The sequence below is a fragment of the Corylus avellana genome, chromosome ca11 (genome assembly GCF_901000735.1).
Source record: "Corylus avellana chromosome ca11, CavTom2PMs-1.0".
NCBI lineage: Eukaryota > Viridiplantae > Streptophyta > Magnoliopsida > Fagales > Betulaceae > Corylus > Corylus avellana.
Genome location: NC_081551.1, coordinates 15,415,984 through 15,438,207, shown reverse-complemented (window position 1 = coordinate 15,438,207; position 22,224 = coordinate 15,415,984). Strand labels below are relative to the sequence as shown.

Below are 22,224 nucleotides of genomic sequence, written 5' to 3'. Positions count from 1 at the left end.
GTTAATGAGGGTGATCTTGTGCCAAACAAAAATGATTTACCTAGTGTCCAACATTGGACTCTATAAATCGGAGTCATTTACACTTCTAAATAATAGACTCATTTTTTGAAGTATTTCAAAAGTGCTAAACATACATGCACTATAAACCTAAAAAGACCAGTCAATTTGGAGCGCTTTCTTAAAATTCATTATAAAACACAGTTTTAACTAGTAACTAAGAAATGTGAAACTTAGCATTCATGGCTATCTTTATAAACTATCAACTTTATGTGGATTAAACCTCATTTTCCCAATATGGGACCGAAGTATTACATATCCATACTTTAATTACTTTATTAAAATTTTTATGGAAATTTAAAATAAAATAAGATAGATTAGGATAAAATAAAAGATGTATCTTAAAGATTAGTGCACAGATTAGTGGAGGAGTTGGTGGTCGTCCATCCATACACAAACAATGCTCAATGTTTGGTAAACAAAAGATGCATTGGTCACCAATTCATTCCATCGATTCGTGGCTTGATCATTGTCGTTTGTTTCACAAAGACTCAAATATGCTGCAAATATACTTTAATTATGGAACAATAAAAATCAATATCCAAATTCAAATCACACTCGGGACCGAAGCATGTTGTGAAAGAAGCGCACGGGGCGGGCATGCTTCGACCGTGTCTTCGGGGCACAGTTGAATGTGAGGTGCAGTGTATTTGCATTCAAGTTGCTATAGATAGACTGGGTTATGTTTAGAGCAGTTTGACATTGCATTTTCCTAGGATGCATGTTTCACCTTTTTTTGATGAATAAGAATCATTTTATAACCACAAACAAAAACTCCATACAATTATGCAGAAAACAGACCTTGAAACAGACTTCAAAATCTACAAACTACAGACTCCCAACTCACGAACCAAAACCAACCTTATACTAAAGACTTCAAAAAATAAGGATGCATGCGTCATCGGCATCGAAAATGCACAAAAACTCCATATTAACAAGATGCTTTGATAGTGCTACCTAACCTTGTCTATAATGCTGTTTAAGCCTGCTTTACCTGCAAAGTGTTACACGAGACTAGTTATTGATTCTTACGACAGCAAAGGAAAGTTGAAGAAGCAAATGTCCTTCCTTTTTCCTTTCAATGCTCCTCACAGTAAGGCACTGCTTTGCAATGACAAGTTGAAATATAACACACATTCTAACATAGGTCCAAGAATGAAGGATAAAGCAAGAGCAAAAAAGAAGAAAGAAAAGAAACTTTTTTTCAAAGGAAGAAAATTATGCTTTACGGGGTAGCTGAAGAAAAACCACAACTGATTTACAAAACACGACTCTCAGAAACTTCGATCATTGCCCTCTCCTTGCACTCTTGAGGTAGTCCGCCCTTATTGCCCACAAATGCTCTCCAACTGATTTCATGTCCGGGCGATCAGCTCGAACCGGTGCTGCACACTGGAATGCCAGAGAAAATATTTTCATGAGTATCTCTGCATCTACGACTTCTTCCATTGAAGGATCCACTAATTCCACCACTCTTCCTTCACTGTACTTATTAAAGGCCTGCAATATCAAATTCACATGATCTGAGCAATTAATACTTGAAAAATGCTAGCAGTAACATCAATCTGCTGGAGAGGATTACCAAGAAACAAAGTAACCAAAGAATTTCATTTAGTGAAGCAATGGTCAAAAGATTAACCCATTGGGTAGTCGTACAGCCATGCGTCTCTTGACTTTTGTTAGCAAAGGCACCATTTTGACAATTACTATCTATGCTGTAGTTGTTAGGGTTTATGCCATAAAACCAAATTCCTATTGTATAACATTTAGGTTTATTAAATGAAGTTGTTTATTTTTCTAGAGTGCATATTACTTTACTTTTTCTAAGCAAGTGCATATTACGTCGTATATGTATATGTAGTCCTTAAGTTATTTTTTTGATAATTAATCAAGATAACATTATAAGTATAAGGCGCCCTCATATACACAAGAAGTATACAAGAGAAACCACCTAACTAGTAGGGGCAAAAAGAACAAGAAAATCATGATAACTAATTATCAAATGAGAAACATAGGCAGCTATCCAAAGATACAAAATTTTGAAAAATAAAGACTTAATTTCCTTCAAAGTCCTTTCGTGGTGTTCTCAAAACACCTATAATTCATTTCCCTCCATAAAACCACAAAAGGTACAAAGGCACCAACTTCCACACAGCAGCACTATAAAGTGTTGCTGGTATCTACTAACAAGCAAACAAATCGACTACTTGTCTAGGCATAATCCAAGACAACCCAAATCGATTGAAGAAATATCCCAAATGGCACAAACAACCTCAAAATGAAGAAGAAGATAGTCCACGGACTCTCAATTCCTTTTACACATAACACTAATCAATCAAAATAACGTGTCACTTCCGGAGATTGTTCATGGTAAGGATCTTCCCTAGGGCCGTCGACCACACAAAAAAGGACACCCTCAACGGAACCTTAGTCCTCCAAGGACCCTCTCAAGGGAACAAAAACCATCATGACAACCCATGACACTGTGAGCATCCTTTGCACAAGCAATACCAATTAAAACTGTAAAGATATCTTTAAAGGCCATATTTCCATACCAAATATCATGCCAGAATCTAACCTTGGAGCTATCTCCCACTTCAAATATGATGTGACTACAGAACTTCTCACAACCCCTCCTAATATTCTTCTATAAACCCACCCCATACGCCCTAACAGGTTCATTAGAACACCACCCTCATGAACTTTCATATTTAGAGTCTACCACCACTCTCCATCAAACCTCTCTCTAAAGCCTATAATGCCAAAGCCATTTACCTAAGAGAGCATGATTGAACCTCAACAAGTTCCTAATCTCCAACCCTCCCTCAGAAATCGGCGCACATACCTTGGGCCAACTCACCAAGTGATATTTGAATTCTTCGCCTAGCCCACCCCAATAGAAATCATGTTGGAACTTCTCAATACGGTTTCCAACACTCGAAGTAAGAGAAAAGAGGGACATGAAGTACGCAAATAAGTTGGATACGGTGCTCTTGATAAGGGTAATCCTACCACCTATAGACAAATACAACATTTTCCAACTAGCCAACAAACATTCTATCTTCTCAACATCATCGTCCCATATTTGGCCTTATAGGATGCCCCCAATGGAACACCAAGAGAGTTCAAAGGCAGAGATGCAACCCCACAACCCAAAATCAAGCAAGCCCAGCTACATTACCAACATTTCCCATAGGAACCAATTTCAAATTGGCTAAGTTCGTCTTCAAACTCGACATTGCTACAAAACATAACAAGCTCTTTAAATTGCGAAGATGATTCGGGTCGGCCGGTCCATAGAAAATCAAGGTGTCATCATCAAACAGAAGATGAAAGATATCAACCCCTGTCTCCACAAAGAAGCTAGACAACAATCCTCCACTCACAACAACTGAAATCATCCTACCCAGCGCCTCTATCACTATAACAACAAAGGAGACAGAGGGTCCCTTGCCTCAAGCTACGAGAGTTGCCAAAAAAGCTTGTGAGGGAGCCGTTCACCAAAATTGAGAACTGCACAGAGGAAATAGAATGAGCTATTCATGAGCACCACTTCCCCCAAAACCCGCATCTTCTCAACATGTACAACAAAAAATCCCAAATAACATGATCATAAGCTTTTTCTAAGTCAATTTTACAAATAACCCCCGGTTCTCCAGATCTCAATTTGCTATCGAGGCATTCATTGGCAATAAGAATAGGATCTAGAATTTGCCTACCTCAGTTGAATGCATTTTATGACTTAGAGATGATCTTCTCCAACACCATGTTAAGCATGTTCGCTAGAATCTTAGCAATAATCTTGTAAATGCTACCCACCATACTAATTGGGCAAAAGTCCTTGGGGTTGATAGCCCCTGGAATCTTCAGAACAAGGGCGAGGAACTTAGCATTTAAGGCTTCTCTCAAACTTACCTCTAGCATGAAACTCACAAAAGACCTTCATGTTGTCCTCTTTTAGAACAACCCAACAAGCTTGGAAGAACACCATAGAGTAACCATCAGGGCCCGGTGCCTTGTCACCATTCATTGCATTCACAACCTCCCACACCTCCCTTTCCTCAAACTCTCTCTCTCTCCAACCAACTGGACTTAGCCTCATCAATAGAATCAAAGGAAAGACTGTCCACCACGGACCTCCAATTGCATTGCTCGGTAAACAACTCCTTATAAATCTAGACAATGTGGTTGCTTATCTTCGAATGGTTGGTAGAATTGTGTCATCAATCAACAAGGAGTCAATGGTGTTCCTTCTACTATTGGAGTTAGCCATTTTGTGAAAAAAAAACTTTGTGCACTTGTCACCCTCCTTAAGCCACAAGACCCTAGATTTCAACCTCCAATGCACCTCCTCCATTATGTCCTTAAGTTATATTGAATAAGATTTAAAGTGTGTTAATCGGATTACTTAGAAGATCTAAACCATAAACCTTGTAACTTATAAACTATAGTTCGTAGTTAGTAATGAAATTGGGCATTCCACTTGATAAGATTATAACATATTAATCATGATCATGGAAGTAGAGACTTTTGATTGATGTGTTGATGTAGTGACAATGCACTGAATGGACCACGTGAGTTGTTATTCTATTATAATTACTTTGAAAATGAATAACTTGAACTCACATCTGCTTATAGCATTGACTCTAAATCCTAAGATGAATGTGAACTCAAATGTGAAGTAGAGGTCACTTTTTTATATTTAGGAGTGAGATCTTTCACGGTCAAAATTTCGGTATATTGGATGATCACATGTAGCATTGTGGGAACACCACTCCTCAAGATGAAATCCATAATCCTTTGATTTAATCAAATCAACATGAAATATCCCCTTGAAATAAATTTAATGAGAGTTGATTATTCGGACTCTTTAGCCAAAGTGTTTTAGGAAGGAGTACTAAAATTAAATGTACCAACTCTAAAACTAAATGTACTAAACAAAATATGATTTCAAGAGTATAAGAATAATCAAAATATCAAATCGAATACTTAAGGATTGAGAGAGTGAATTAAAGTGACAGTTTTATTTTATAACTTTAATTCAACTATGGATAATTTCATGGAGGGGATCAACTATGGGCCCATCTGTTGCCTAACTATTAACAACTTGTCCATGTCTGCTCTTGATCCTTACACACGATGGAGGGTTTGGCCTCTATCAATACTTGTTCAAGCGTACCACTACAAGTAAGCATCACCAGCTATATTGAACCAAAGGCCGATCATGCACAAGTCAACCCACAATCATCCAGCATATGGTCAGCACCAACATCTAGCGTTAAACACACATAATAACACCTTCATGTGCCACACCCCTGACCAGCTGATAAGCCTGGGCCCAAGAGATTGCATGGGTGCCTTGCAGAGCATGCTACCCTCAGCATGCGTAAGTCCCACTGCATCGCACCTTGGCCTGTACTTGGCTACACCCTTACCCTTGTACGGTTGCATGGCACACATACTGCCTACCAACATGCTTAAGCCAGTAGCCTGCTAGTGTTATGCCCGAACTGTTCCCTGAGTGTTGAGTTGTCGCTCCACAGGCACATGGTAGAGCCACTTCTTGTACTCTCTTGAGCACCAACTCAAAATGTCTTACTGCACGCTTTCCTAATGCAGGTGGATATTGTGCCAAGATCAACACGCAGGTTACAATGCCTTTTACAGCCACTGTTTGACACCTTATCCCATCCATGGCATGCCTTCCCATCCGTTGCATGCCTTCCTCATACCCATGACAATGTAGTCAAATCCCGATTATAACATATAGCCTATGAAACTTGTCCACAAATAAGGGCTATAAATTTGTTGCCTCAAGGGGTGAAATTATTGAGTTTGAAAAATGTTTGAATCATTTCTTAGCCAATCACCCAGAAGTCAGGACTTGGCCTTGTCAAGTCCACTAACACCCGAATTTACAACTTTTATACACATCCAAAGCACACAGTTGGAGTTAATTTCAGATTGATATCCACCCAGCATATTTTCGCCTAAGTTACAGCCATATCAAGAATCAATTAAGAGCGAGACAGGGTCATCTAATTTTGGTGTCAACAAAGGAGGTTTCCATTACTTTCACTCCATCAAATTGGGATACCATTGCAGGTCTCTTGAAGATTATCCCATCTTCTAAGAATAAGCTAAGATACCACATCACTTGATAATTAGCCACAACTGCCCCAAATAAAAGAACTTGTAAATGGAATGGAAAATAAGCTTACCCATCTAAGTGTCACCCGCTCTTCAACAGATCTCTTCAAATCCACAGGACGGTGGCTTGTCAGAATCTCTATAAGTAAAACACCAAATGAGTAAACATCACTCTTGGGGGTGAGTTGATAGGTCCTCATGTACTCAGGATCTAGGTAACCAACTGTCCCCTTCACTTTGGTAGAAATATGTGTTTGATCAGACTCCACTGGACCAAGCCTTGCGAATCCAAAATCGGCCACTTTGGCTCTCATGTTCTCTGTGAGAAGAATATTGGATGATTTCACGTCTCGATGGATAATTTGCTTCTCTATAGAAAAATAAGCAAGAGGTTAGGTGCCAATTAGAATCACAAACATAAAGAAATGACATATGCAATAAGATATTTATGTTGGATGAACACACGAAAATTGTGTAAATCACATCCCAAATTATAGGCTTGTTGGAATAAGATATGCATTGGACAAATGTTATCAGGCATGCACCCAAAAGGCAAGTCTGGGAGAGGAAGAGAGGAACATAGCTTAAGCCGCATGAAGTTTCATGAAATCATGATTCTAACTTGAACCAAGAAACTTCATTGGTCATCTTCATTACCAGTAAAAGGACTATTTCTTTGATTAGTCTGCAGAGTTATGATGATCAAAGAAACAAATCAACTAAACGAAAAATTTTCACCTCCATATAAATGGAGATAAGTAAGTCCATGAGCAACATCGATGGCAATTTCAAGTCGTTGATTGAAATCCAGGATTCTTCCACGCTGACCTGCCAGTAATAGCAACAAAACAGTTGTCATCAATGTTGTTATCTGGATTAAGATATTTTCCAATCTTATGATTAAGTAATCTTACCATCCAAATGTTCTCTTAGAGTACCGTTTGGCACATACTCTGTGATGATAAGGCGTTCATTTCCTCTGTCAATATAACCTAGTAATTTCACCAGATTCCGATGATCTATTTTGGCCAGAAGTTCAATTTCACTACTGAATTCATTTCGCAGATTCTCAAAGAGTTCCTATCCAAAATTTTCATGTTAAAACAAAGAAAATAGTTCAGAATTATATATATTGAATCACTTGATAGAACCAATGACATGATATGATAACTGAAATTCCTTTCAGCATTTCATTGTAAAGCCAAATTAACCTTAAAATGACATGGGCACAATTTAAGCAACCTCTTTTTCTGCAGTAAAATTTGAACCACGTACAAGTTTAGCATATTTCATTCCTATTAGACACAATGTGCAAAATATATCACTCTCTTTCATTGGCCATTAGGCACAACTATTTATACTTTAAGCTTCCACCAATGGTGTGATTCAAACCACCCTAGTCTGTTCCACCCAGCCAAACAGAATACCCAGTAAGTTTGTGCCTAGTCCATTCCTTGATGAAAACAAAACAGGGAAGAATATGGTTTCTTGTTAGGTCAAAGCTTATTGCACAAAATGACTAGCTTCTAACAGTCATAATTTGCTTAAATGTCATTGCTCTCTCACGTTGAAAGGATGTTAAAAGCACAAAATATCCTACTAAACAAAACACAAGAGGAATTTGCATTTTAGTTTAATAATATTGTATGGAGTTGGTAAATGCACAAATTTATCCCACTCAATTATGTTTCCTTTGCTAAATGCACAAAGCTATCCAGTTCTAATCAAAAAGTGGCTACCCTTATCTTGATTTTAACATTCTACCACATCATATAGTTCAAAGGTCGAAACAATTTCTTCTGGATTACCCATAACATACATTATACTAATTAAATATCAACTTTTGAAATTTTCACGCAGCAGATGTGATATTGCATTAGTAGTACATTCAACAACATTTAAGGAACCAACGCTACCTTCTTCGCTCGTTTAATGGCAACCACCAGGCCACCTTCTAGCTGGGCCTTGTAGACAGTTCCAAAGCCTCCTTCACCAATTCGTGATGATGGTGAGAAATTGTTGGTTGCTCTGGAAACCTGATTCAATGTGAGATGTAATGATCCCAGTCTAGTTAGTTTTGGAGACAATGAAAATCTAGGGCTAGGCGGTATTGGCAACCGATATGGACTGGCTGGAATCTTTTCAGGAGCAGGATTTACATCAGCAGAAGAAATCGAATCCGCTGCAAGAACAAAAGTATTCATGTGTCAATTATAGAGTTAAGAAGAAACCAAGAACAATTCGTCAGATCAAGCTCACAAAGGTTGAACAATGAAGAGAATAATACCATAATTACAAAACACTGTAGATAGTCTAAATATACAAGTTTGAGAAAAACTTTTATTGACTCTTGCTTTTGGTCATCCAAAATTAAAAACTTCATATAATTCGGAAGCTTAGCCAAAGAGGTTCATGGTTAGAAAATTTCCAATCATCATTTTAGATTAAAAAATTGTACTCACTTGAGTGTGGGTCCTTAGCAAGAACAGTGTGGGCGGTGGTTGCTTTCCTTTTCCTCTGAAAGCAGGTGCAGAGAAAAATGCAACACACAACCAAACCTCCAGTTGTTGCCAAGCCAACTATTGTTGGGTATGGCATAGCTTTGGGCTTATGGTGATCATTCATCGGAGAGTGGACTGTCGCTTTTTTTGTTGCATCCACTTGCAAAAGTTTTCTTCCCATCTTAACGACCAATTCAGCTGCGAAAACAGTAACACTTGATAAAGGTCCTTAGAATCTTGCTCCAAATTCTGACAATGCTCTATAAAGGTAGAAGTCTACTATGATTTTAAAACTACATGTTTAAACCAAAAACTGGAACCAAAAGTTCAAATTGGTGCATACCTGATGAAAGGTCCAATTCACAGTGATTAATTGCAAGGTATTCCTCGAATATGCAACCATTTGCATGATAATAGTGGAGGGCCTCACAAAACAAAGCTTTGTCAACCGCATCCCTATTTATGTAAAACAGTTCATAGCCATTAGAATATGAATAGGCTAAGCGATCAGCACCACAAACCTTTGTCTGGACAAATTCAGAGGCAAACAGTCTTGGCAGTTGCACCAATAGCAACAGAATTAACACCACAAAATCCATTCTCAACAAGATAATGTACTTGATTTCCATTTTCGAGAACTAAATGATAACGAAAGCATCGCTAAGTTCTGTTAGTTACTACTAGGCACGGCCAGAAAGGGAGATACATTAACAGAAACCCGTATCCCACAGAACCTAAATATTCAGCCAGGATTCCGTATCAATTACACCAAAGCCATGATGTATAACTCGGATAGGAAGAGAGATAGAAACACAAAGCCTGTACTTTAATCTTTTGACTTCAAGGGCTCAAGTGCTCTAATCTTTCGACTGTCATAATGAAAGTCAACCCAATGCTTCGATGAGGTTCAGCAAATTGACAATGGAGAAAAAGCCCGACAGGGAGTTGAAAGTCCAACAGCTCCTGAGAACTTCAACCCGAGGCTTCAAATAGCTTCAACAAGGCAAGTTCAATTTCTCAAAGTCAATACCAAACTTCAAGACCCAATTTACCAAATTGCAGTATAGCTAAAACCCCAACAAAAAAAAAAGGAACTTAGAAATGAGTTTCAAGTCTTCAAAATGCATACTGTACATGTAAGTTAAATTAGTTTCAAAGTGCTCTATACATGTAAGCTCAATCTCTGACTATCTCTGGACAATTCAAGCAAAAGCTTTCACCACCCAGTTCACCAAATCGAAAAAGAATCAAAAAAGTAGGCACAACAGCCACTGCATATGCACTCAATTAAAATGAAACACCATCTCAAAAGTTACTATCACACTTAACTCCCTTTACTAAATTTCCGATCAGTAGCTAGTTTTTTACATAGACAGAAACAGAAACTTCAACAGTGAGAATCATCTCTCATTTCTCAAACTTTTACACACAACAAAAAAAGAATTAGTCAAATATCCCACAAGAAAATAAGCAGTCAATCCCATTTCACGAATTAAAGCCTAGTAACAAATACCCAATTCAACAGAAGTTCTAGCCACCAAAAAAAAAAAAAAAAGTTTACACAGAAAATTAAAGCCCAACAGGAATTGATCTAAACAAAAAGATGGAACTGTGACAGCTCTCATACCTGATTGAAGGTCCGGCAAGGCCTTCGGATTCACGGATAAAAGAATCGGACGCGATAAGGCTGTGGAGGATGAAAAACCGAAGCGATAAGGCAGAGGAGCCACCTTTGTACAGTCGAGATAGGAGACGGAGGAGCCACCTTTGTTGACTCCTTGCTTTTTCAGTCGTCTAAATTTAACATTTTCATATAACTCGCCTGGAATCCTCTACGGCTTGTTCATACCAACACACGTCACCAAACGCATTCTCCACGCATGAATATTTTACATGGGCCATGGCTTAGCTTGGTAATTGACATTACCTTTCAAGTATGTTTGAGATTGCATTTTAGGAATTTAAAAGTACTTTTAATACTCAAAAAGTTTATTTGAAAAAAAATGTATTCGTTTGGTAAAAAAATTAAAAGCGCTTTTAAAGGTCCAAAAAACTTAAAAATAGTAAAAAAAAAAAACACTTTTGGTAAAAGTTTAAAAATGAAGCTTTTGTTGAAAAGCTTATTTTGGTTTAAAAGCTCTATTTCTCAAATGTAATTCCGAACATTCTCAAAACAATAATTAATATATATATATATATATATATATATATATATATATATATATGCTAATTTTCTTAAATGTTTAATTAACATGAAAAAGGGCATTTGGAGTTGAAATGGATGAAAAATAGCACAAGTAAAAGCAAGCTTAGTTAATTTTTAAAATGCTCAACTTGTCCCTAAAATTATTAATAAATGAAGATTTTTTATTTTTTATTTTTACATTTTTTATAATTTTTAAAGAATAATTTAGGCATTTCTAGGAAGAAAAAAGAAAAAGAAAAAGAAATTAGTACGCCATGCCTTAGAAAGGCATCACAAAATAATAATTTTTAATCTTGAAAACTAAAAGAATTGCGCTACAAGGAGACGCTGCAATCACGAGATCTTAAGTTTGAACTCTCTTACTACATTCGTCTATTTATGTAGTGTGTGTGGTGTCTCATACAGTCGGGCTGGAAAAAAAAGGTATGTATTTATATAGAGCATTCTTTCTTTAAATAGCATGAGACTTTTTGGAGTAAATTTAATAATAAAACCGTGCGGGCTTAGCCTAAAGCAAACAATATTATACCACTTGGAGTGAAGTCTTACATAATGTCACACATAGTCTAGAGATGAAAATGTGCTTATATGTATACTCTCACCCTTCTTGATATCAACTCATTTTAAAAGTCGTGATGGTTAGTATTAGGACGGTAACCTATCGGTCCAAAGTTTGGTTTGAATGAGCTAAAAGTAGACAATATTGAGTGTCATTGGGGTGAGACGTTACATGTAGTCTATAAGATTGTATCATATCACAATTTGAGATGAAGTAACCAAGTTGTTTTCTTTACTATTTTGTCAAGAGAAATGCTTACCCTCAAGTAAACACTTTTTAACTTGATAATAAAAATCATCATTAAATTTAAAATTCAATAATAACTTTTACGGTCACTTTAAAGAACATACATTTAAGAATTTGTGCACTTTTGAGAGGGGCTTGTAGCATTACACTTTTGCCAAACATCATCCCATAACATTTTGGAGCTTTATTAATTTGCTTAGACAACTATAAATGCAAATGAAGGAAGGATTGGTCATCAGCCAATAGCTCCATGAAATCAAAGAAGAAATTACTATATTTGACTAGCCATACTTCATACTTTGATAAATTTTTGAATATAAACAAAACACAATAATGGTAGAAATATTATCTATGAATTATTGTAGTTGTGCTATAAAGCAAATGTGTATTTTCCATCACCAATTTCTAATAATTAAAAACAGTCACAGTTCATTTAGTAGAAGTCTCACAAAGGCACAACAATCCTTTTTTTTTTCTTTTTTTTTTGTTTGAAGTTCTGATAGTCCCATTAGATACTAAGAGCAATGAATTACATTTTCATTTTCTTTATATTTAATTTGTGAGCCAAATTACAAGAAGATTCAACATTGACCTAGTATTATAAAACTATTTTAATGTAGCATTTACATTTGGTACAGTAATTTTATTTATTTATTTATTTTTACATGTTCATGTAAGGAAAGACAGTAAATATTTACTTAAAATTTAGTTAAAGAATATCTTTTTTATCTTTTATTTTTATTTTAGTTACTAGCGTTTTAAAGCACTTACATCCAGTTTAGCATTTTAGCCATATGTTTTTACTGTTTAATTTAAAATATTATTTTTTTTTATCTATTTTTATTATTCCCCCCAAAAAAAAAGAGAGAATCAAATTTAGTTTTTGTTTTTTTTGTTTTTATTATTATTATTAACTTAAACTCATATATGATTGAGCTAGTCAATTCTTTAGTCAACATGCGAATGGAGAGCTTTTTTCTTTTGTGTATTTTTTACTACGATTGCGTTTGAGAGGCCTAAAAGTGCTTTTAACATTAAAAAAATCCGTTTGAAGAAAAAAGTATTTGTTTGGTAAAAAAATTTAAAGCGCTTTTAAGGGTTCAAAAAACCTAAAAATGGTTGAAACGCACTTTTGGCAAAAACTTAAAAATGAAGCTTTTGCCCAAAAGCTCTTTTTAACTTAAAAGCTATATTTCTCGAACGCAATTCCAAACAGGCTGTACATGTGCTTTTTTTTCTTTTTTCACGTTTACTACTTGAGCTAGCCCAATGTGAGTGGGCTATTTATTTGAATAAGACGCTTATGTATTTTAATCTAAATTAAGTAACACACAAATGCTCAAATAATAATAAAAATAAAGTACCATAAAAAGATGATCAAGGACAACATTAAAGAACATAAAGTAGGATCGATCTTTAAGCCAAAAATAATGATAATAATAAATAGCTTATAAAGCATAAAGTAGTAAATTGAATTAAATGGATTTGGACAAAGAAAGATGAGAGAAAAAGTGATTGATTTCACCATCTCCTTCACCAAAGCAGAGCTTGGATTTGGACTCGTGTTGAAGGGCAAGAGCTGCACGTGCGAGCTGGTCTGATCGAAATTCCATTTCTTAAACGACATGATTGTGTGGTCAATTTGTCGTATCAAAGAATCACACCAACCCATGGCTGAGGAGGTGGGCCAATAGCAACCATGATTATCACATGCATTTTTTTATTTTTTTATTTTTGTCTTGTCCACTCTTAGACAAAAAAAATATATATATAATAATGTCCTCCTGATTAGGGTTATTACTTTTTTGGTAACCATGGTTTAAGGAAGTCTTTCGGTTTCAAATAATATCGGAAATGGTGGACATCTTATAAGCGTAGTCGCCACTTTCGTCCAATAATTTAATGGCATGTCATGTCGAGTCCAATCACAATTTGACAAGTGGTCCATGGCCATTAATGGAGGTAGTTCGACTGTTAAGGTTTATGCCCTAAAGTCTAATTAGTTTATATGACATTTTAATTTTAATTAAATAAAGTTGTTTATTTAATGAACATTGTTGGCATATAACTCTGTTTACATGTATGCTTCAAATGATTATTATTTATCATATAATTAGAAAAAAAAAGAAAAAAAAAAAGGGTCCACAAGTTGTATTGAATATAATTTAAGGCGTGTTAGTGAGATTGTTACGTAGAAGATCTTAAACCATGAACCTTGTAACTTATAAATCCTTGTTCGTAGTCAATAATTAAATTAGGCATTCCATTTGATAAGACTGTAACATATCAATTATGATTATCTGTCTTGATTATATGAAATAGAGACTTCAAATTGATATGTTAATGCTGATACAATGCACTGAATAGGACACATGAATTGTTATTCTTTTATAACATTATCAAAATAATAACGTGAACTCAAGACTACTTATTGCATTGACTCAATTCTTAGAGGGTCATGAACTTAGATGTGAAGTAGACATCATTTTGATACATTTAAGAGTGAGATTTTCAAGGTCAAAATCTCATTGTATTGGATGATCACATGTAGCATTGTGAGAACACCACTCCTTAAGATGGAATCCATAATTATTTATTGGGTAAATGTATTAGGGGTGTCAACCCGGTCTAGTTTCCCGGTTTTTGGCCAAAATCAGAACCGGAACCGGAACCAGGGTATCTCGGTTCCTAGTTTGGGAAACCGGAACTGGAAACCGGGTCCTGGTTACCGGCCGGTTCCGGTTTCCCTCGGTTTTCCGGACCGGGTAACCGGTTTTTTAAGAATTTTTTTTTGTGGCTTATGGGGTGGTCGACTTGCCGGAGTCGACATGGCCGATGACGACGATGTTAATGTGAACCTTCTCTTTACCCATTCTAAATCACAAAACTAGCTGCAATAGAAGATTAAAGGAAGAAGAAAAAAAAAAAAAAAGCTTTCGACAGATAAAAATTCTCAAATATCTACAAAACCAACAAAAAAAAATTCACATAGATCCCAAATCACAAATTGAATTTATCAAATTCCAAAACTCATCCGCATCAATTTCAAATCTAAAACCACATAACCCAACGACAGAGATTGAAACAAGAAAATCAACAAAACTTAGATCTAGAAGGAAACAGATCTCACCCAATCAACCAAAACAAAAAACATCAACACCAAATTGACGAGACTGAAGCAAAGAAGCCCATAAAGCGCACAGGGGCTGCCTGGAGCTCAACGTGCGCCCTCCTCTCCGATCTCGTCAAGTCAGTCTACAGCTTTGACGCGCTCAAACTTGCTCACGGTCTCGATGGACGTGAGCTCAGCGATGTACAATCTCAATGGGAAGAGCGGTAGCAGGGACTATCTCTCCGCTTGGAAGACCGTGCTCCCTAGGGTTTACTTTGTCTTGTGGCCAGTTCTTGGAAGTGAGAGAGACAGAGGTAGAGAAAGGGAGATGGAAGTGGAAGTGAAAGAGAGAAAGAGACGAGAGAAAGAAAACCCTAAAGTAAAAATAAAAACCAAATATATATATATTAAAAAAATATTATTACATATATAGACCCGGTTCCAGTATTCCCGGTTAAAACCAGGACCGGGCTGGGGTCCCCGGTTTTTAATTTTTTCCAACCGAAACCGGAACCTGCTCCCCGGTTTCCCGGTAATTTTTGACACCCTTAAAATGTATAATAAGTCCCTGAGTTAACCCGCTAAAATTAAAAAATCTCTAAATTTTTTTTTTTTTTTTTTTGAAAATTTACTCCTTAGGTCAATTGAAATGACAATAAAATTCCTACAGTTAAATTTTTGTAACCCCCATTAGTCCCATCAAAATGCATCGTTTTGCCATGTCAGCATAATAATTTTTTTTTATTAATTTAATTTAAAAATTCATTTCTTAAAAAAAAAAATCGAAAAAGTTGAAGGGGTGACTAGCGGTGGGGCTGCCACCCCTGGCCACCCCCAACCCCTATGGGGTGGCTGCAAGCTACCCATGGCTGATCAATATATCTTTGGCCTCAAGTACCGGAGCACGATTTCCTCGTCTGTCGGACTGAATCTCACCCCCCATGGCTGATCAGTCAAAGACAAGAAAGTTACCGATGGCACTCCAGGATGAGAAAATATAGCCATTACAGACACGCTCGCACAAAGGTCAAAGAGACTAGTGCAATCGTGAGAGTGATTAGATCAAGCTATATATAAAGAGAAGGGTAGCTTTTTTTTTTCTTTTTTTTTTTTTTCTTTTTTTTTTTTGAAATGGTACTCCAGGCTTGTATTAATTAAGCAGACTCTTGCTCAGCAAAAACAAACTCCTAAATACAAGATGGACACTCAAAATGCCACAATTGTTCAGCACTACAACTCAAAGCATATCTAGCTAAGTGATGAGCTACTTCGTTGCATGTTCTTCGGACATGTCTAGCCTCCCAAGAAGTGTTTAACATAAGTTTCGTGTCCTCCACTAGGCGTCCGTAGCTCCCCCTGCAAATTGAATCTTCTTGTAGGGCTTGTATAACCTTGAGCGAGTCACCTTCCACTTGGATTTTGCGAAAGCCCATATTCATGACAAACTCGGCCATCTTCCACGCTGCATATGCTTCTACCGACGATGGATCCAAAGTTGCTGGTAGGGAGCAATAGAAAGCAGCAATCAGAGTACCTGTGTGGTCATGGGCTACAACCCCCACTCCCACTACTCCCCTATTTTTGTCGAGGCCAGCATCCCAGTTTACCTTTAGTGAGCCTAGCACCGGTGGTTTCCAATTTACTTCCTCAACAGCTCTGTGTTTAAAAAGCTGATTTCTACGCACTTGATCTACCGAATTTATTGCTTCTATCTGGTCCTTCGCTCTTCTGACTATAGTCGCAGGGGCAAGAAATTCTCCTCCAAAAACAACCGTTACACTTCAACCATATGTTCCTCGCGGTAATGACAACATCTTGTAGATCGTCCTCCCCAAGCTTCTCATGCAATTTCATGAAGATTTTCCTTAAAAGGTCATCATCTGGCGTGCACTTCTGGATTCTTAGTGAGCAATCATACCACACATCCCTAGCTGATGGACAAGTCCATAGGGAATGCTCCATTGTTTCGTTTTCCAAGCCATAAAGAGGACACAAAGGGTCTTGAGTGACTCCTCTCTTAAAAAGGTTATTCTCTGTAGGAAGTATGTCATTGCACGCCTTCCACAAAAAAACTTTGACTACTCTAGGAACCTTTAAGCTCCAGACCTTCTTCCACATCACTAAGCTAGAATCCATAGATGAACTACTCCCCCTTGAGCTTTCCTCCAAACCCTTGGCAAAATGGTAAGCACTTCGTACGAAAAAATCTCCGTTCTTGGTACCTACCCACACCATACGGTCACTCTGTTGCCTTGGACAAATAGTCATACCACAAATAAGATCAACATCTTCCTTCCTAAAAATAGCATTAATCAACTGTCTATTCCACCACTTAGAATTCGGGTCTATGAGGGAACAAACTCGAGCCTCTCTATCTAGTATGCTAATAGGAGATTGTATTACATATGTAAATGGAGAAAGGATCCACCGGTCTTGCCAGATTTTTATGTTTTTTCCATCTCCCACCCTCTACATCATGCATGCCTCCAATAATTTCTTGGATGACTAAATACTCCTCCACGCATAAGATGGTTTTCTTGCCAAGATCGGAAGTAAGAAAGCTTGCCTCAGAATAGTACTTTTCTTTGAAAATCCTTGCCATTAGGGTTTTGAGGTTTTGTAGTAGCCTCCACCCTTGTTTAGCAAGCAAAGCAAGTTGAAACACTCCAAATCTCTGAAACCTATACCTCCCTGCTCTTTGCCCCTTCCAAGTTTCTCCCAACTCATCCACGCCATTTTGCTTTCATTCTCCTTGTGCGCCCACCAGAATTTGGACATCATTGATTTATATCATGACACAAGGTTTTGGGCAATAGAAAAACACTCATTGCATATGTGGAAATTGCCTGGACAACTGCTTTCCCAGCTTGGGACAAGAACTTTTCTTTCCATCCGTTGATTGTATCCCATACTCTTCCTTTGATACTTGTGAAAGCACTGACTTTAGATCTACCAATAAGAGCAGGGAGCCCTAAATACTTCTCATACCTCTGTGTTGAAGATATCCCCGCAGAAGCTAAGATAAAAGCCTTTGTCTCCTCCTTAGAGTTCTTGCTAAAAAAAGAGAGAAGTCTCCTCTCTATTTTACTTCTGCCTTAAAGCTTTCTCATACATCTCTAGAACCTCTTAGATGTGCCACTACTCAATTAGACTTGCTTTGCAGAATAGCAGGCTGTCGTCAGCAAAGATCAAATGGTTTAATCGTGTGCTCCCTAGTAATGGGTAAACCCGTAATTTTCCTTTCACGTTCCGCTTTTTGGAGAAGAAAGCACAAACCTTTTGCACATAATATGAAGAAATAAAGTGAGAGGGGATCTCCTTGTCTGATGCCCTATAATGGGATAATATTACCGTAAGGTTGACCATTTACCAGAATTAAGTATGAAAATGTGCGTACACATGTCATAGTCAAGTGAACCCAACGAGCTGCAAACCCAATTTTGTGCATCATAGCCTCCAAATAATTCCATTCCACCCTATCATATTCCTTACTCATGTCTAGTTTTAGCGCCATGAACCCCTCCTTCCCTTTCATCCGTCCATCCATAATGTGTAAAGCCTCAAAAGCTACAAGGATGTTGTTAGTGATCAACTTGCCAGGGATAAAAGCATTCTGCATAGGGGAGATGATGTGAGGCAAAACCTTCTTCATTTTGTTAGCTAACACTTTGGCAAAGGGTGCATTTCAAAGGGTGCATCTAGAACAATGCTGTGTCTACTCGGCCGTCATGAAAGGCCGCAATAGATCAGTGTTCATGTCTACCATCACCCGAGACTCCACATCCACAAGACAATCATACACCCACTATGATTCCCCAGTAGTGAACAATGTGGTGTAGTATTTTATAAAAGCAGCCCCAATATCCTTCGATTTTTTCCACTCCACCCCTCCTCTTCCACCATTTTTCAAATGTGATTTATCTTCTTTCAATGGCTTGCCCATGCATGAAAATATGAGGTATTTTGGTCACCAAATTGGTACCAATTTTGTTTACCTCTTTGTTTCCATTTGAAATCCTCTTGCTCCAAAATAAAATCGATTTCCGCTTGCAGCACCCTAATATGCTCTCCATCTTCTGACCCTTCGTCTCTCTGCAAGTCCTCCAATTGTTTCAACTTTTTTTTGAGTTGCTTTGCTGTATTGACAAATTTCCTTCCACTCCAAGAGGAAAGATCAGTTTAGTAGTTAGCCAGTTTTTGTCTAACCCGCAACATCATAGTGCCCCCAACCCTCCTTCCTCCCAAGCTTCACCAACAACCTTGTTGAATTCTTTGTCAATCATCCACACTGCCTCCACTTTGAAATTTTTTGAATACACAGCCCTACGTTCCTCTCATTCTCTTAGTCATAGGATTAATGTCTTATGGTATGAAGACCTAGCTACTAATACCCAAACCTCCACTGTCTGATGCATTGAACACCAGCTTCTATTAGCTACAACTCGATCTAACTGTTCTTTTGTGAATTCTTCTCCATCCCTACAATTAGTCTATGTAAACTTTGGCCCTTTGTAACCCAAATCACTCAAATAACAATCTTCAAGAGCTGCCCAAAACAACTCCATCTGTCTCTCCTGTCGCAAAATCGATCCAAACTTTTCTTCTTGCATAACTATTTCATTAAAATCGCTAATACATAGCCATGCCTCTAGATTGAACAGCTTGAGATGTCTTAGTAAAGACCATGATTCGTGTCTCTTAGCCCAATCAGGATGTCTGTAAAAACAAGTGAGTTTCCAAAAGGTGCCACTATCCTCCTTTTTTACAATGGCATTGATATGTCTTCTAAAAAAATTTTGAATTTCTAGCAAGTTTTCTTCTCTCCAAAATAAAGCATGCCCCCCACTACGCCCCACCGAATCCACCACAAAAAGTCCTTCGTACCCGAGTTTCACACGTAAAACCTCCAACTTGACTTTATTGCATTTTGTTTCAATAAGAAACAAAATGTTGGGATTATTCTCCTTTACCAGAAGGCACAGGACCCGAACTGTTCAAGGGCTCTCAACTTCCTGACAATTCCAACTTAAAATATTCATTGCTCTTGGCGGGGTTGTTCACTAGCCACCGCTTGAATTGGTACCACCAGATTTTGCTCCCTCTTAGTCCTTCGACTCTTCTTTCCTCCTCCATTCCCTCCTTTACGTGTACTTCCTTCCACTTCTTTCCTCTTGCGCATATTGTTTGGCTCTTGTATACCGATAGCCTAGGACCCTTGTTGACCACGTGCCTGCTTCTTCCATGTCCTCAAATTGGATCCTTTCTTTTGTTTTTTGCCTTTAGTTTTCCCAAGCATAGATACCCCAATCTTGCCTGCCGTGAATACCACATGCATGGGATCCCCCTCACTCACGTCATTAACTAGACCAATTTCCATACAATTAGCCACGTCATTCTTTCTACCTTGACCCATATTGTTAGTAATCGGTATCACCTCTTTAATTGGTATTGTTTGGGCCAGGCATGGACTGGATATAGTCGACTCACCAGTAACTTTTTTATCTGCTCCAGAATTTTTGCCAGAATTATGAGCTAGGCCAGCCGTTACCTCCTCATTACTACTCTTCAAAGATTTTGCTGGAATCTTGCTATTCTGTCTCCCACCTTCCTTTTGTAAGTTACTGTTTCCGTAATCACCTCCCCTAGTCCATTTCGTGCCAGAAACTTCACTGATACACCTAGATTTTGATAGTTGGACCCATTTAGGGTTTCCCACAAAACTGAAATTACTAAAATTAGCCTCCCTCTCATCTTCACAGCCGCTGTCAACCTTTTGTTCCTCCGGTGATCCTTAGCGTCAGGACCGCCCCCCGTCATCGCCAAAGCTGGTGCGTTTTGGCGGCTTTGCCCTAATCCACGTCCCCTACTGCTTAGTATCCTCCTCTGCATTCACCCTCATGTTTTGACGTACCGGACATCCTCTCTTTCCATGGACAACTCTCCCACAATGAGAACAAAACATTGGTAACTTCTCATATTTGAAGCTAACCCAATGCGATTGTTCTCCCATATTCAGTGCTCGGCCCCGTTCAAGAGGTTTGGAAAGATCGATGTGCACTCACATATGTAAGCAGCGCCCCCAACCAGCTCCATCCCCCGTTATGTCAATGTCCTCCAACTCCCCCAAAGATCCTTCGATCTTTATTCCCACCGCTTTGGTCATACACAACAGAGGCATGTCATGTACTTGTATCCAAAAAGGTGATTGAGTAAAATCCATTTGGGATGGTGGTGTCTTCCTGTCGAATTCATTGAGCACTAAAATCTGACGATCAAAAGACTATGGCCAACTTGCTAGGACCCTCTTCTTGTTTGTTTCCTCCGAAAATTTGAACAACCAAAGATTGTCTTGTAATTCCTTAAAAATCACCCCCTTCAGTTCTCCAAATTCGTGATAGTACAGTTTTGAAGGCCTCTTTATTTATGTTCTTATCCGACCATATTTTGCCCACAAGACATCGTTCTCCCTTCTCTATGGCGTCAGCAACTTCTCCTTCAAAGATTGATATGCCTATCTTCTCCTCCTCAGTCAGAGAAATCCTGCTGCGCAACCTCTCGAGTTCCTCCAACATGCTACCTTCTTTGCACTGATTCCTGTAACCCCCAACCCTCCTCGTCTGGCTAGCAGTGGAAGACTATCCCTTCACCTATTTGCCTCCTCTTGGAAACCCTAGACAGGAGATATAGAGAGAAAGCTTAGAGAAGGACAAACAGACTCCGTTTAAGCTTAAATCTATTAAGAGTCCATAATTATTATTAAAAATAAATATAAACTTATTGGGTAGGTTTACCAAGAGAAATATGCTAGGAATTTATCAAGACAAATATACCAAGAGATGTGGCATTGCCATCGTGTCACGCCACGTCCAAAACAAATGAAGTGGCCTCTTTCAAAACGAGTTGACACATCCATCAGTTTGCCGCTCTCTCAAGTCACTTTGTTCTCCCGCTTTTTCCATTTTCGCCGTTGACTCAAGAGCTGAACTCTCTCCTTTATTCCTTAGAAAAGCGAAATGAGTTTTTTTTTTTTTTGTTTTTTCAAAAAATCATTGCACTCATTTTTCCTTTTCGGTTTTGTTTTTTGGAAAATACATTTTTACCCGCGAAAGTATCCACGCATTTACGTTTTAGCCTCCAATGTTTAAAAATCGACGATCAACCCTCTTAATCTATATCATGTTGGCAAAAAGTAACATCCGTTCATCAAATCCATCAATTTAGATGAAACTAAGCACATGATATTTTTCAACCAAAACTTTTGAAAATGCTTTCGGGAGTAAAGTGTAAACATAAATGCTCTCGGACTGGTAAAGTGTAAACATAAAAAGAAAAAGAAAAAAAAAAAGCTTATGTACAAAAAATAAAAAATAAAAATAAAAACTAAAACTAAAAC

At 37.8% G+C, this 22,224-nt stretch overlaps 1 protein-coding gene across 1 annotated transcript; it reads right to left on the bottom strand.

The window, feature by feature from the left end:
* Window positions 1-964: 964 nt before the first annotated feature.
* Window positions 965-10,509, bottom strand: LOC132165316 (calmodulin-binding receptor-like cytoplasmic kinase 3). The gene is made up of 8 exons (XM_059575815.1): window positions 10,336-10,509; window positions 9,052-9,701; window positions 8,670-8,906; window positions 8,124-8,389; window positions 7,122-7,287; window positions 6,946-7,035; window positions 6,279-6,577; window positions 965-1,557 (listed from the first exon to the last, which is right to left on the bottom strand). Exons 2-8 carry the CDS (start codon window positions 9,335-9,337, stop codon window positions 1,345-1,347), a joined length of 1,557 nt encoding a protein of 518 aa, XP_059431798.1. The 5' UTR covers window positions 9,338-9,701; window positions 10,336-10,509; the 3' UTR covers window positions 965-1,344.
* Between the last annotated feature and the right edge of the window lie 11,715 nt (window positions 10,510-22,224).

Bases quoted from the DNA above. Each gene is read 5' to 3' on its own strand.
- LOC132165316 (XM_059575815.1), bottom strand. From the start codon at position 9,337: ATGGAAATCAAGTACATTATCTTGTTGAGAATGGATTTTGTGGTGTTA. The intron at 8,907-9,051 runs GTATGCACCAAT...CTGTTTTCGCAG, and splicing joins TGAATTGGACCTTTCATCAG to CTGAATTGGTCGTTAAGATG. The intron at 8,390-8,669 runs GTGAGTACAATT...TTGTTCTTGCAG, and splicing joins TGCTAAGGACCCACACTCAA to CGGATTCGATTTCTTCTGCT.